Here is a 16,802-nt window from a genome sequence, read left to right on the forward strand (position 1 = left end):
TTTGGAGGCAGTGTTACGCTTGCTAGCAAAGAAAGCCATACAGTAGCTAACTAGCTAAAATGTTTCGCCCCACAGTTAGCCAGGTTATTTAACTAGCTAAAGTTATTTAGAGCTAGTTAGCTAGTAAAAGGGTGTAGGAGTGGTGGCTAAAGTAACACTTGTATCAATAACATGACAAATAAAACATGTGCTTCCAGTTGTTTTGACATTTTACAGATTAGGACGCAATCCAAGTGTTTTCTTGTCTTGGAACTTTTGATACCAACACGGCAGCCATTCAAATATCTGTATCTACACTGAACAAAAAAATAACGCAACATGTAAAGTGTTGGTTCCATGTTTCAAGAGCTGAAATAAAAGATCCTAGAAATGTTCCATATGCAAAAAAGCTTAACTCAAATTTTGTGCAAAAATTCGTTTACATCCCTGTTAGTGAGCATTTCTCATTTGCCAAGATAATCCATCCACCTGACAGGTGTGGCATATCAAAAAGCTGATTCAACAGCATGCTCATTACACAGGTGCACCTTGGGCTGGGGACAAAAAAAGGGCCACTAAAATGTGCCGTTTTGTCACACAACACAATGCCACAGATGTCTCAAGTTTTGAGGGAGCAGATGGCATGCTGACTGCCGGAATGTCCACCAGAACTTTTCCCCAGAAAATTGAATTGGGAATTTCTATATCATGAGCCGCCTCCAACGTAGTTTTAGAAAATGTGGCATTACGTACTCACAACCGTAGACCATGTGTAACCACGCCAGCCCAGGAACTCCACATCTGGCTTCTTTACCTGCGGGATCGTCTGAGACCAGCCACCCGGGCAGCTGATGAAACTGTGGGTTTGCACAACCAAAGAATGTCTGCACAAACTGTCAGAAACAGTCTCAGGGAAGCTCATCTGCGTGCTCGTCGTCCTCAGCAGGGGCTTGACCTGACTGCAGTTCGGCATCCTAACCGACTTCAGATGGCAAATGCTCACCTTCGATGGCCACTGGCACGCTGGAGAAGTGTGCTCTTCACGGATGGATCCCAGTTTCAACTGTACTGGGCAGAAGGCGTCGTGTTGGCGAGCACTTTGCTGACGTCAAAGTTGTGAACAGAGTGCCCCATCGTGGCAGTGGGGTTATGGTATGGGCAGGCAAAAGCTATAGACAACGAACACAATTGCATTTTATTGACGGCAATTTCAATGCAGAGATACTGTGACGAGATCCTGGAGGCCCATTGTCGTGCCATTCATCCATCGCCATCACCTCATGTTTCAGCATGATAATGCACAGCCCCATGTCACAAGACACTGTACATAATTACTGGAAGATGAAAATGTCCCAGTTCTTCCATGGCCTGCATACTCACCAGACATGTCACCCATTGAGCTTGATTGGGGTGCTCTGGATCGAAGTGTACAACAGCGTGTTCCAGTTCCCAACAATATCCAGTAACTTCGCACAGCCATTGAAGAGGAGTGGGAAAATATTCCACAGGCCACAATCAGCCCGGTCAACTCTATGCGAAGGAGATGTGTCGTGCAACATGACACAAATGGCGGTCACACCAGATACGAACTGGATTTCTGATCCACGCCCCTATCTATTTTTTTTAAAGGTATTGACTTTTAACCAATTTTGTTACATTACAGCTTTATTCTAAAATATATTAAATTAATGTTTTCCTCAAAATCTATTTACAATACCACATAATGACAAAACGAAAACAGGTTTAGACATTTTTGCTATTTTATAAAACATTTTTAAACAGAAATACCTTATTTACATAAGTATTCAGATCCTTTGCTATGAGACTCAAAATTCAGCTCAGGTGCATCCTGTTTCCATTGATCATCCTTGAGATGTTTCTACAACTTGATTGGAGTCCACCTGTGGTAAATTCAATTGATTGGACATGATTTGGAAAGGCACACACCTGTCTATATTAGGTCCCATAGTTGACAGAGCATGTCAGAGCAAAAACCAAGCCATGAGGTCAAAGGAATTGTCTGTAGAGCGCAGAGACAGGATGGTGTCGAGGCACAGATCTGTGGAAGGGCACCAAAACATGTCTGCAGCATTGAAAGTCCCCAAGAACACAGTGGCCTTCATCATTCTTAAATGGAAGAAGTTTGGAACCACCAAGACTCTTCCTAGAGCTGGCCACACCTTTGGCAGTGATTACAGCCTTGAGTCTTCTTGGTAATGACGCTACAAGCTTGGCACACCTGCATTTGGGGAGTTGACTAGTCTCCCAGCCAAACTGAGCAATCGAGGGAGAAGGGCCCTTAGTCAGGGAGGTGACCAAGAAACAAAAGAGCAGCATATGTATTCTGTGGAGACAGGAGAACCTTCCAGAAGGACAACCATCTCTGCAGCACTCCACCAATCAGGCCTTTATGGTAGAGTGGCCAGACGGAAGCCACTCCTCAGTAAAAGGCCCATGAGACAGCCCGCTTGAAGTTTGCCAAAAGGCACCTAAAGGACTCTCAGACCATGAGAAACATGATTCTCTGGTCTGATGAAACCAAGATTGAACTCTTTGGCCTGACACATTTGGAGGAAACCTGTCCCCATCCCTACAGTGAAGTATGGTGATGGCAGCTTCATGCTGTGGCAATGTTTTTCAGCAACAGATTCTGGGAGACTAGTCAGGATCGAGGCAAAGATGAGCAGAGCAAGGTACAGAGAGATCCTTGATGAAAACCTGGTCCAGAGCGCTTAGGACCTCAGACTGGGGAAAAGGTTCACCTTCCAACAGAACAACGACCCGAAGCACACAGCCAAGACAATGCAGCAGTGACTTTGGGACAAGTCTCTGAATCGCCTTGAGTGGCCCAGCCAGAGCCCGGACTTGAACCCGATCAAACATCTCTGGAGAGACCTGAAAATATCTGTGCAGCGATGCTCCCCATCCAACCTGACAGAGCTGGAGAGGATCTGCAGAGAAGAATGTGAGAAACTCCCCAAATACAGGTGCGCCAAGCTTGTAGCGTCATACCCAAGAAGACTCAAGGCTGTAATCACTGCCAAAGGTGCTTCAACAAAGTACGGAGTAAAGGGTCTGAATACTTATGTAAATGTGATATTTCAGTGTTTTATTTTTAATACAGAAATTTCTCTTAGTTATTATGGGGTATGGTTTGTAGATTGATGAGCGAAAAAACAAACAATTTAATACATATTAGAATAAGGCTGTAACGTAACAAAATGTGGAGAAAGTCAAGGGGTCTGAATACTTTCCAAATGCACTGTATCTGTATTCCCAGTCATGTGAAATCCATAGATTAGGGCCTACTGAATTCATTTCAAATGGACTGATTTCCTTATATGAACTGTAACTCAGTAAAATCGTTACATGTTGTGTTTATATTTTTGTTCAGTGTATATCGGAAACCTGAAATGTGTATGGAGCAGAATGTTGCTGATTCACATCCCATCCTTGTAAAGAAGTACTGTAAATTAAGCTCATTGGAAAGTGTCCAGGTTATTCAAGAAACACTGGATCTTTGACTTGATGTCGTCGTCTAATACAACATGCTTGGGTTGTGACTGGGTGCGTGACTCCATACCGTTTTCCCGTGAAGGCTGGGCGCGCTGACCGTGTGTGTGATGTAGTTGGAGGGAGGCATGGACCGTCTCTCGATGGTGGCAGCCTGGCAAACACAACCCACACACACTGCAGTTAACAGTCTTAATCTGCCATTATTACCTCTGCAGAATACTGTCAGAAAAATGAACAGAAACCTGCTATGAAACATTCAAAGTTTCATTCCCCTTCGTCTTACCTTGAGTAGTTGAGACTTGGCTCTTCGTGGGGACCCAGCCACCGGCATGTCCAGTGCATCTCTCCCCCTGGGGCATTACCACCACCCGGTTAGCGGGTGTGTGGGGCCTCCGTGGCGGGGACAGGGCCCTGGAGCTCTGGGGGCCCGGTGGGAGGATATCGGAGGGGTCTGGGGGCACCGACACACAGCGGGGAACCTCAGAACTGGGTCGCGGGGCCGAGGGGGGCACCGTGGAGGGGGGCCTGGGCCCGAAGGGGTAGTCCGGGGCAGGTGTGTAGAGGGGGGCAGTGGGACTGCCGTGGCGGAACTGGTGGCGCTGCTGCCACTCGTAGAGCTGCCACACGGTGCCAGGCCCACCGATGCCACCCCCGTCCCTGGCGCCGGTACCCTGGGGGTCTGAGGGTCCGAGTCGGAAGTGGCTGAGGCGGTCCTGTGCGTATTTGTACTCCCCTTGGCGCGCGGCGGTCGGGGGGCTGTGACGGGGGAGGGTGCCCCCTCTTGAGGGGGGGCTATGGGAGAGAGAACACGGAAGAGGCCGGAGGTCAGACAAAAGCAAGGCTGTGAACTTTGTATCATTGTGTTGCTGATATACATTTGACTGGCTTAGCAGGGTCAGAGTATTGTGCTGAACGTAAACCTTAATGTTTTGAGCGACTCTATGCTTACATTATTCCAAGAACCCCACTAGAGGGAGATGTTGGCTATGACCCCCATGATGTACTTGCAGTATATCAACCATACCTAAACACTGAAACCGCTTACCTAGTAGAATGTGTGTGTGTGATAAAGTATGTGTTTGAATATGCATCACAATAAACATATGTGAGTGTGAATGCTCATGCTGTGCACGTGTAAAGTTGTATTAGTAATAGAGCATGTACGGGATACATATACATTTACATTTAAGTCATATGGTACTCATTGTCTAACGAAATGCTTATAAGAGTAGGCCAATGTGTTTGAACTCAAGATATGAGTGTCTATGTGTTTGTAATTATATGCTATTTGAATGCACAGCGATAACCTAGACGAGTGGTGGTGTGACCTGTGAACCGTGACCTTTACCCTTTGTGCTCGGCCTTCTGCACCTTGACCCAGTGCTCCACCTGCTCCAGGGCGCTCCTCCTCTGCACCTGCCTTTGAGTGTCAACCACCTGGGGGGTCAGCGTGGCCCTCTGGTACGTCCCCGTCCCCATCCCGTTGGGTTCCGGAGTGGGTGTCCCGTTCCTCAGACAGGCCCCGGGGGGCAGGGTGAAGGCGCCGCGCGACGGGGCGCGCGATGGCGCCCTGGACGGGGGCGCAGATGTGGGTGCGGAGGCGGAGTCAGGAGTTAGGGAGGGAAGGGGAGGGAGACTGTTTGGAGGGACGGCGTCCATTTCAATTTTCACGCTTCCGCCGCCGAGGGAAGGAATCTTGGAAGTGATGGGATTGAGTGTGTCGTTCCGGAAGCTACGGCGCTCCTCGGTTTCTCGGATATCGGCAGGTTCGAGGACCACTCCATCGCTATGGAGATGGGGGTCGGCTCGGGGTTCGCGTGAGGTCTTTGTGTAGTTGTTGACGTGGTTGGTTTGGGGGAACCCCTTGCGTTCCGACGTGTTGGGCATTTCCGATTTCTCCGAAGTTTCCGATGGTCTAGGAGAGGAACAGAACGGGAGATGGTTTGGCTCTCTATCTCAACACATAGGAACAGCAGAATTAATGACTTTTGCCATTGTATCAGGACAGTAATTGGGTTGCAAAATTCCCAGTAACTTTCCCACTTATTTTGTTTCCACATTTTTCATACCTCTAACCTCTCACAGGAGTTAATGTTAGATGTTACTTTTTGTAATTTACTAGAGAATCATTATTTCATCCCTTCATATCACCAATCGCAACAATGTGAGGAGTTAACATTAGCATAGCCTAACGTGAATGAAGGGCCCGTCAAAATAGGATATAGGAACATAGCCTCAGCTACAGGGAAAGTCGGGGCTAATTCCATCTAAATGAAGAGAAAACTGGGCTATTTAGCGTTAGCAATTAGCGTAGCCTAGCCTCAGGCTGACAGCCACTAAAAATAGCTCAGGGTGTCTAATGTACTGGCGGGAATGAGCAGTCATACTTGTGACGATGGACACAATCACTTCCCTCCGATGATATGAGCTTCTCATTCATCAAATACAGCGCTCCAGGACCGTTTAGTCATAAGAGCCACAGTGAATTGGTTGGCTATAACACACACACACACACACACACACACACACACACACACACACACACACACACATCCCAAACCCACCCACACCCCACACACATCCACCCACACACACACACACACATCCACACACAAACACATACGTACAGTATGCAGCACACATGCAGCACACAGTGGGGTCATGAAGCAGCACGGCTCAATCTGATGGGTTCATACTTCTAAACATTCAAATGAAAATCGTTGACTTAGTTCTGCGTGATGGATAGTACGCTACATGTTAGCTGTTCCCATCCCCAAAACCTGGCACACTTATTAGCCTTATGACAACAAGACCAGCTGGACATGATTATTTCCTGGGACAAACACTTGCATCTGCCAAATCCAAATGTTGATGCAGTTGGATGTGACTCAACACCTCGCCATGAAAGCGTCCTTAAACAGAAGTGAAAAACGTTGAAATGTTGAATTACATTTGCTGCGATAGTCTGTTTCGAAGGGAAATCAAAACCATTGCAAACGAAGGTGAGAAATCTCTTTAATGAGGAGCTTCATGGAGTGTCTCTTGCAGACCGACACAAAGGCTACAGGGCCGTGATGTTCCCGGAGCGACGCTCCGCCACCTCTCAGAACGGTGCCTGTTCAGTGAAGAGGCTCCATCAAAGCTCAATCAAATGTCTCACAAGATCGCTTAATGATTATTTAGTATTCCACATGGGCCTCGCACACCGAATAGAACCGCATAATGTTACTGTTATTTGAATTGTGCATTCAGATGGCAGTAACAAACACTTCATTTGTTTGTAGGCTAAACGTGCATGTGCAACGTTTTATATGCATTAGAATAATCATCCACTGCGTCACATAAACATTATATAAAGTCGAGCGTCGAGGACCAGCAGTGAACCTTTTTTTCTCTCCTTAATTAACAGAAACCCTTGACGCGAGGGGGGGCCTCAAACCCACGGTAACTGTACCCCGAAGATTCACAGTCAACTGCCTTTCCCGTATACCCCACCTGACAGTGATGATAATGGAGGAACATGACAGCTATTTGAAAAGACCAGAAGGCTCTTCAACGGGAAAACAAAATAATTCCACACTGTACGATAAACTTAAACATTGTATAGAGCTCCTTTATCTATGCTGAATCAGGAAAGGGCCTTCCCCAAACGGTTGCCACAAAGTTGGAAGCACAGAATTGTCTAGAATGTCATTGTATACTGTAGCATTAAGATTACCCTTCACTGGAACTAAGGGGCCTAGGCTGAATCATGAAAAACAGCCCCAGACCATTATTCCTCCTCCACCAAACTTTACAGTTGGCACTATGCATTCGGGCAGATAGCCGACTCCTGGCATCTGCCAAACCTAGATTTGTCTGTCAGACTGCCAGATGGTGAAGTGTGATTTATCACTCCAGAGAACGCGTTTCCACTGCTCCAGAGTCCAATGGTGGCAAGCTTTACTCCAGCCAACGCTTGGCATTGCGCATGGTGATCTTAGGCTTGTGTGCGGCTGCTCGACCACAGAAAACCCATTTTATGAAGCTCCCGACAAACAGTTATTGGGCTGACGTTGCTTCCAGAGGCAGTTTGGAACTCTGTAGTGAGTCTTGCAACTGTGGACAGACAATTTCTATGTGCTTCAGCACTTGGCGGTCTCCTTCTGTGAGCTTGTGTCTCCTACCACTTTGCTGCTGTTGCTCCTAGACGTTTCCACTTCACAATAACAGCACTTACAGTTGACCAGGGCAGCTCTAGCAGGGCAGAAATTGGACTAACTGACTTGTTGGAAAGGTGGCATCCTATGAGAGTGCCACATTGAAAGTCACTGAGCTCTTCAGTAAGGCCATTCTACTGCCAACGTTTGTCTATGGAGATTGCATGGCTGTGTACTCGATTTTATACTTCTGTCAGCAGCCGGTGTGGCTGAAATAGCCGAATCCACTAATTTGAAGGTGTGTCTACATACTTTTGCATATATACTGAAAACGTGTATTTTTAGCATTAGTAGCTAGTAGCCTAGTAAAGAATGTGTCATGCAATATTGGCACACTACACTTGTGACAGACCAAGCCGAACAAAAGTAAACCTTCAATTTAGAGGTTTCAAATATCCCTCTGGTAGCCAAGTTGACCCTATTTTATGAAGTGCCATTGGTTGGTGGATTTAATGTCTAAGATCTTTGATAGGCCGATGCAGACTTTGTTAGCGGAAATAATCTCTGCCAGCTGGTGCTGTTAGCATAGTGTGCCAGGTTATCTCATGGGAACAGCTAACATGTAGCATTGTATCACGTGCAACTTCGTCAACGATGATGCAGATTTTGAGACAGTTTAAGTTTAAACTTGTTTTAATGTTTCCAAGTATGAACCCAATATGTTAGCATTAATTCTGTGTATATCTTATATATTTTATATCCCAATATTTATCACATTTGGCCCCTAGTTTTCAACGGACACAAAGCCTCTGACCACAGTTCCACTAAATGAGATACCCTCGTCTCGACAGCAGGCACAGCTTGTTGTGAACATGGAGGCCTCGGTCACTGTCAGTTCCTGTAGCGTAGTGAAGTGACCTGTCACACGCCTGCTATGTGTGTAGACCCACCTGGTCTGACAGGGAATCGGTCTCCTACACAACACCACCGCTACCTGGGCCTCATCAATCTCTGTCTGATACACACTGCCTCGCTCTCTCTCACACACTCTCTTTCACTATCATTCTTGTCTGTCTCTGTCTCCGTCCATCCGCCCGTGGGGTGTCTGTCCATATGTGTCTGTCTGTCTGTCGATATGTGTCTGTCTGTCTGTCGATATGTGTCTGTCTGTCTGTCGATATGTGTCTGTCCATATGTGTGTCTGTCTGTCTGTCCATATGTGTCTGTCTGTCTGTCTGTCCATATGTGTCTGTCTGTCTGTCTGTCCATATGTGTCTGTCTGTCTGTCTGTCCATATGTGTCTGTCTGTCTGTCTGTCCATATGTGTCTGTCTGTCTGTCTGTCTGTCCATATGTGTCTGTCTGTCTGTCTGTCTGTCTGTCTGTCTGTCTGTCTGTCTGTCTGTCTGTCTGTCTGTCTGTCTATATGTGTCTGTCTGTCCGTATCCAACTGACGCGGGTGGAAAACAGACGCGGGTGGAAAACAGACGCGGGTGGAAAACAGACGCGGGTGGAAAACTAGGGACAAAATGTGATAAATATTGGGATATAAAATATATAAGATGTACACAGAATTAATGCAAACATATTGAGTTCATACTTGGAAACATTAAAACAAGTTTAAACTTAAACTGTCTCAAAATCTGCATCATCGTTGACGAAGTTGTACGTGATACAATGCTACATGTTAGCTGTTCCCATGAGATAACCTGGCACACTATGCTAACAGCACCAGCTGGCAGAGATTATTTCCGCTAACAAATTCTGCATCGGCCTATCAAAGATCTTAGACTTTAAATCCACCAACCAATGGCACTTCATAAAATAGGTCAACTTGGCCCTTGAGGGACATTTGAAACCTCCAAATTGAAGGTTCACTTTTGTTCGGCTTGGTCTGTCACACACGTGTAGTGTGCCAATATTGCATGACACATTTTATTACGAGGCTACTACCCAAAATACACGTTTTCACATATACAGTATATATGCAAAAGTATGTGGACTGTGTGTCTGCCCGTCTGTGTCTGTCTCTGCCTGTTGGACGGGTGGACAGCCAGTCTTCAAATTAGTGGATTCGGCTATTTCAGGATGTCACCTTTCCAAAAAATAATTTAGTCAAATTTCTGCCCTGCTAGAGCTGCCCCACTCAACTGTAAGTGGTGTTATTGTAAGGTGGAAACGTCTAGGAGCATCAGAACGAAGTGGTAGGCCACACAGGCTCACAGAATGGGACCGCCGAGTGCTTAAGCGCATAAAAATCATCTGTCCTCAGTTGCAACACTCACTACCGAGTTCCAAATTGCGTCTGGAAGCAACGTCAGCACAATAACTGTTTGTCGGGAGTGACTGTCTGTCCGTCAGTGTCTGTGTCTGCCCGTGTCCGTCTGTTGCCTGTCCGTCCGTCCGTCCGCCTGTCTGTCCGTGTTTGTCCTTGTCCGTCTGCCTGTATCCACCCGCCTGTCCGTCTGTGTCTGTCTCTGCCTGTCGGACGGGTGGACAGCCCGTCTGTGTCTGTCTCTGCCTGTCGGACGGGTGGACAGCCCGTCTGTGTCGGTCTCTGCCTGTCGGACGGGTGAACAGCCCGTCTGTGTCTGTCTCTGCCTGTCGGACGGGTGGACAGCCCGTCTGTGTCTGTCTCTGCCTGTCGGACGGGTGGACAGCCCGTCTGTCTGTCTCTGCCTGTCGGACGGGTGGACAGCCCGTCTGTGTCTGTCTCTGCCTGTCGGACGGGTGGACAGCCCGTCTGTGTCTGTCTCTGCCTGTCGGACGGGTGGACAGCCCGTCTGTGTCGGTCTCTGCCTGTCGGACGGGTGGACAGCCCGTCTGTGTCTGTCTCTGCCTGTCGGACGGGTGGACAGCCCGTCTGTGCGTCCGTCCGCGTCCGTATTGTCCGTCCGCGTCCGTATTATCCGTCCGTGTCCGTATTATCCGTCCGTGTCCGTATTATCCGTCCGTGTCCGTATTATCCGTCCGTGTCCGTATTATCCGTCCGTGTCCGTATTATCCGTCCGTGCCCGTATTGTCCGTCCGTGTCCGTATTGTCCGTCCGTGCCCGTATTGTCCGTCCGTGCTCGTATTATCCGTATTGTCCGTCCGTGCCCGTATTATCCGTCCGTGTCCGTATTATCCGTCCGTGTCCGTATTATCCGTCCGTGTCCGTATTATCCGTCCGTGTCCGTATTATCCGTCCGTGTCCGTATTATCCGTCCGTGTCCGTAGTGTCCGTATTGTCCGTCCGTGTCCGTATTGTCCGTCAGTGCCCGTATTATCCGTCCGTGTCCGTATTGTCCGTCCGTGCCCGTATTATCCGTCCGTGCTCGTATTATCCGTATTGTCCGTCCGTGTCCGTATTGTCCGTCCGTGCCCGTATTGTCCGTCCGTGCTCGTATTATCCGTATTGTCCGTCCGTGCCCGTATTATCCGTCCGTGTCCGTATTATCCGTCCGTGTCCGTATTATCCGTCCGTGTCCGTATTATCCGTCCGTGTCCGTATTGTCCGTCCGTGTCCGTATTGTCCGTCCGTGTCCGTATTGTCCGTCAGTGCCCGTATTATCCGTCCGTGTCCGTATTGTCCGTCCGTGCCCGTATTATCCGTCCGTGCTCGTATTATCCGTATTGTCCGTCCGTGTCCGTATTGTCCGTCCGTGTCAGTATTGTCCGTCCGTGTCCGTATGCCCGTATCCGTCCCGTCCGTGCCCGTATTGTCTGTCCGTGTCCGTATTATCCGTGTCCCGTGCCCGTATTATCCGTCCGTGTCCGTATTGTCCGTCCGTGTCCGTATTGTCCGTATTGTCCGTCCGTGTCCGTATTGTCCGTCCGTGTCCGTATTGTCCGTCCGTGCCCGTATTGTCCGTCCGTGCCCGTATTGTCCGTCCGTGTCCGTATTGTCCGTCCGTGCCCGTATTATCCGTCCGTGTCCGTATTGTCCGTCCGTGTCCGTATTATCCGTCCGTGCCCGTATTATCCGTCCGTGCCCGTATTATCCGTCCGTGTCCGTATTGTCCGTCCGTGTCCGTATTATCCGTCCGTGTCCGTATTGTCCGTCCGTGTCCGTATTGTCCGTCCGTGCCCGTATTATCCGTCCGTGCCCGTATTATCCGTCCGTGCCCGTATTGTCCGTCCGTGCCCGTATTGTCCGTCCGTGCTCGTATTATCCGTATTGTCCGTCCGTGTCCGTATTGTCCGTCCGTGTCCGTATTGTCCGTCCGTGCCCGTATTGTCCGTCCGTGTCCGTATTATCCGTCCGTGTCCGTATTATCCGTCCGTGTCCGTATTATCCGTCCGTGTCCGTATTGTCCGTCCGTGTCCGTATTATCCGTCCGTGTCCGTAGTGTCCGTATTATCCGTCCGTGTCCGTATTATCCGTCCGTGCCCGTATTATCCGTCCGTGTCCGTATTGTCCGTCCGTGCCCGTATTATCCGTCCGTGCTCGTATTATCCGTATTATCCGTCCGTGTCCGTATTATCCGTCCGTGTCCGTATTGTCCGTCCGTGTCCGTATTATCCGTCCGTGTCCGTAGTGTCCGTATTGTCCGTCCGTGTCCGTATTGTCCGTCCGTGTCCGTATTGTCCGTCCGTGTCCGTATTGTCCGTCCCTGTCCGTATTGTCCGTCCGTGCCCGTATTATCCGTCCGTGCCCGTATTATCCGTCCGTGTCCGTATTATTCGTCCGTGCCCGTATTGTCCGTCCGTGCCAGTATTGTCCGTCCGTGCCCGTATTGTCCGTCCGTGTCCGTATTGTCCGTCCGTGCCCGTATTGTCCGTCCGTGCCCGTATTGTCCGTCCGTGTCCGTATTGTCCGTCCGTGTCCGTATTGTCCGTCCGTGTCCGTATTATCCGTCCGTGTCCGTATTATCCGTCCGTGTCCGTATTATCCGTCCGTGTCCGTATTATCCGCCCGTGTCCGTATTATCCGCCCGTGTCCGTATTATCCGTCCGTGTCCGTATTATCCGTCCGTGTCCGTATTGTCCGTCCGTGTCCGTATTGTCCGTCCGTGTCCGTAGTGTCCGTCCGTGTCCGTATTGTCCGTCCGTGTCCGTATTCCCGTCCGTGTCCGTATTATCCGTCCGTGTCCGTAGTGTCCGTATTGTCCGTCCGTGTCCGTATTGTCCGTCCGTGCCCGTATTATCCGTCCGTGTCCGTATTGTCCGTCCGTGCCCGTATTATCCGTCCGTGCTCGTATTATCCGTATTGTCCGTCCGTGTCCGTATTGTCCGTCCGTGCCCGTATTGTCCGTCCGTGCCCGTATTGTCCGTCCGTGCCCGTATTGTCCGTCCGTGTCCGTATTGTCCGTCCGTGCCCGTATTGTCCGTCCGTGTCCGTATTGTCCGTCCGTGTCCGTATTGTCCGTCCGTGTCCGTATTGTCCGTCCGTGTCAGTATTGTCCGTCCGTGCCCGTATTGTCCGTCCGTGCCCGTATTACCCGTCCGTGCTCGTATTATCCGTATTGTCCGTCCGTGTCCGTATTGTCCGTCCGTGCCCGTATTGTCCGTCCGTGTCCGTATTGTCCGTCCGTGTCCGTATTGTCCGTCCGTGTCCGTATTATCCGTCCGTGTCCGTATTGTCCGTCCGTATTGTCCACCCGTGTCCGTATTGTCCGTCCGTGCCCGTATTATCCGTATTGTCCGTCCGTGTCCGTATTGTCCGTCCGTGCCCGTATTGTCCGTCCGTGTCCGTATTATCCGTCCGTGTCCGTATTGTCCGTCCGTGTCCGTATTATCCGTCCGTGTCCGTATTATCCGTCCGTGTCCGTATTGTCCGTCCGTGTCCGTATTGTCCGTCCGTGTCCGTATTATCCGTCCGTGTCCGTATTATCCGTCCGTGTCCGTAGTGTCCGTATTGTCCGTGTCCGTATTGTCCGTCCGTGCCCGTATTATCCGTCCATGTCCGTATTGTCCGTCCGTGCCCGTATTATCCGTCCTCGTATTATCCGTATTGTCCGTCCGTGTCCGTATTGTCCGTCCGTGTCCGCGTGTCCGTGTCCGTATTGTCCGTCCGTGTCCGTATTATCCGTCCGTGTCCGTATTATTCGTCCGTGCCCGTATTATCCGTCCGTGCCTGGATTGTCCGTCCGTGCCCGTATTATCCGTTAGTGTCAGTATTGTCCGTCCGTGCCCGTATTGTCCGTCCGTGCCCGTATTGTCCGTCCGTGCCCGTATTATCCGTCCGTGTCCGTATTGTCCGTCCGTATTGTCCGTCCGTGCCCGTATTATCCGTCCGTGTCCGTATTATCCGTCCGTGCCCGTATTATCCGTCCGTGTCCGTATTGTCCGTCCGTGTCCGTATTGTCCGTCCGTGTCCGTATTATCCGTCCGTGTCCGTATTGTCCGTATTGTCCGTCCGTGTCCGTATTGTCCGTCCGTGCCCGGCCCCCGTCCGTGCCGTATTATCCGTCCGTGTCCGTATTGTCCGTCCGTGCCCGTATTCCGTCCGTGCTCGTATTATCCGTATTGTCCGTCCGTGCCCGTATTGTCCGTCCGTGCCCGTATTATCCGTCCGTGTCCGTATTATCCGTCCGTGTCCGTATTATCCGTCCGTGTCCGTATTATCCGTCCGTGTCCGTATTGTCCGTCCGTGTCCGTATTATCCGTCCGTGTCCGTAGTGTCCGTATTGTCCGTCCGTGTCCGTATTGTCCGTCCGTGCCCGTATTATCCGTCCATGTCCGTATTGTCCGTCCGTGCCCGTATTATCCGTCCGTGCTCGTATTATCCGTATTGTCCGTCCGTGCCCGTATTATCCGTCCGTGCTCGTATTATCCGTATTGTCCGTCCGTGTCCGTATTGTCCGTCCGTGCCCGTATTGTCCGTCCGTGTCCGTATTGTCCGTCCGTGTCCGTATTGTCCGTCCGTGTCCGTATTGTCCGTCCGTGTCCGTATTGTCCGTCCGTATTGTCCGCCCGTGTCCGTATTGTCCGTCCGTGCCCGTATTATCCGTCCGTGTCCGTATTATTCGTCCGTGCCCGTATTATCCGTCCGTGTCAGTATTGTCCGTCCGTGCCCGTATTGTCCGTCCGTGCCCGTATTGTCCGTCCGTGTTATCCGTCCGTGTCCGTATTGTCCGTCCGTGTCCGTATTGTCCGTCCGTGCCCGTATTGTCCGTCCGTGTCCGTATTGTCCGTCCGTATTGTCCGTCCGTGCTCGTATTATCCGTCCGTGCTCGTATTATCCGTCCGTGTCCGTATTGTCCGTCCGTATTGTCCGTCCGTGCTCGTATTATCTGTCCGTATTATCCGTCCGTGCCCGTATTGTCCGTCCGTGTCCGTATTGTCCGTCCGTGTCCGTATTGTCCGTCCGTGTCCGTATTGTCCGTCCGTGTTGTCCGTCCGTGTCCGTGTTGTCCGTCCGTGTCCGTGTTGTCCGTCCGTGCCCGTGTTGTCCGTCCGTGCCCGTGTTGTCCGTGTCCCCGTGTCCGTATTGTCCGCCCGTGCCCGTGTTGTCCGTCCGTGCCCGTGTTGTCCGCCCGTGTCCGTATTGTCCGTCCGTGTCCGTATTGTCCGTCCGTGCTCGTATTGTCCGTCCGTGCTCGTATTATCCGTCCGTGTCCGTATTGTCCGTCCGTGCTCGTATTGTCCGTCCGTGTCCGTATTGTCCGTCCGTGTCCGTATTATCCGTCCGTGTCCGTATTGTCCGCCCGTGCTCGTATTATCCGTCCGTGTCCGTATTATCCGTCCGTGCCGTATTATCCGTCCGTGTCCGTATTGTCCGTCCGTATTATCCGTCCGTGCCCGTATTATCCGTCCGTGCCCGTATTGTCCGCCCGTGTCCGTATTGTCCGCCCGTGTCCGTATTGTCCGCCCGTGTCCGTATTGTCCGCCCGTGTCCGTATTGTCCGCCCGTGTCCGTATTGTCCGCCCGTGTCCGTATTGTCCGCCCGTGTCCGTATTGTCCGCCCGTGTCCGTATTATCCGTCCGTGTCCGTATTGTCCGTCCGTGCTCGTATTATCCGTCCGTGTCCGTATTGTCCGTCCGTGCCCGTATTGTCCGTCCGTGTCCGTATTGTCCGTCCGTATTGTCCGCCCGTGTCCGTATTGTCCGCCCGTGTCCGTATTGTCCGCCCGTGTCCGTATTGTCCGCCCGTGCCCGTATTGTCCGCCCGTGCCCGTATTGTCCGCCCGTGCCCGTATTGTCCGCCCGTGTCCGTATTGTCCGCCCGTGTCCGTATTATCCGTCCGTGTCCGTATTATCCGTCCGTGTCCGTATTGTCCGTCCGTGCCCGTATTGTCCGTCCGTATCCGTATTGTACGTCCGTGTCCGTATTGTCCGCCCGTCTCTTTGTCTGTGTGTCCGTCCATCCCCGTCCGTCTGTCCACGTCCATCTCTTTGTCTGTCTGTCTGTGTCTCTCCTCTCACCCCCTCTTCTCTTCCACATACCCCCTCTTTCTCCCATCAGCCCCCCGTCTATTATTCTCTCTAGTCTGTCCATCGCTTTTCCCACCATCACTCTCTTCTTCCATCGCTCTATGTTATTCACTTTCTCGCCATCCTTCTCACAGCATAGTTAGACATCTGTCATAAAGTCTGTGAAACTGTACTATTGTGTGTGTGCGTGCGTGTGTGCCTGCACCAATGCAATCTGAGAGCAGGCTGAGTGGCATCATGGAGCAAGGCTGACACAGACACAGCATCACAATGCACTCTCTGCTGCAAGGTCACACAGGCGTGCACAAGCACTCACACACACACACAAACCCAAATAGCCCTAGAGATTGCAGCTCTGTTTCTCAGCGCTGCCTATCAATGAGACTGACAGAACGGCAAACACAAGGAAACTCATCTCTCTCCCCAGACAGATATATTCAGACAGACACACACACACACACACACAAACACACTTAAGAATTGCCACAGCTAAGTTACATGTACCATTCACAATACAACCTCGGTCAGATGGGTAATTGTCCAATAAAATATAACCAACTGAACAGTCCCAAAAGTGCAAACTCAACCCACCCCTTCAATTTGTTAAAGCTAAATCAAGCAAACCGCCAATATTTCACATGTACATGACCCAGGTCCGGAGTGACAGGTTGACAGACAGGGGGTTCGGTCCAAGGCAGTGTACCTCTGGGCTCCATGGTGAACTATCCCCTTACGTACAGTAGCACGGGCCAATCTGAGAATACACCTCTTCGCAAATCCTTTGGCTGTGTTTGAGAAGTGGATCATCTA

At 50.6% G+C, this 16,802-nt stretch overlaps 1 protein-coding gene across 1 annotated transcript in view; it reads right to left on the minus strand.

Annotated features, from left to right (window-relative positions):
* LOC115134511 (pleckstrin homology domain-containing family A member 7-like) overlaps window positions 1–16,802 on the minus strand; it is a 170,136-nt gene that overhangs the window by 29,201 nt on the left and 124,133 nt on the right. The window contains 4 exon segments of the mRNA XM_029668560.2: window positions 3,563–3,646; window positions 3,779–3,839; window positions 3,841–4,287; window positions 4,844–5,410. Of these exon segments, the coding sequence (XP_029524420.2) occupies window positions 3,563–3,646; window positions 3,779–3,839; window positions 3,841–4,287; window positions 4,844–5,410 (1,159 nt within the window).

Source organism: Oncorhynchus nerka, linkage group LG9a, assembly GCF_034236695.1.
Source record: "Oncorhynchus nerka isolate Pitt River linkage group LG9a, Oner_Uvic_2.0, whole genome shotgun sequence".
In the NCBI taxonomy this organism is placed as follows: Eukaryota; Metazoa; Chordata; class Actinopteri; order Salmoniformes; family Salmonidae; genus Oncorhynchus; species Oncorhynchus nerka.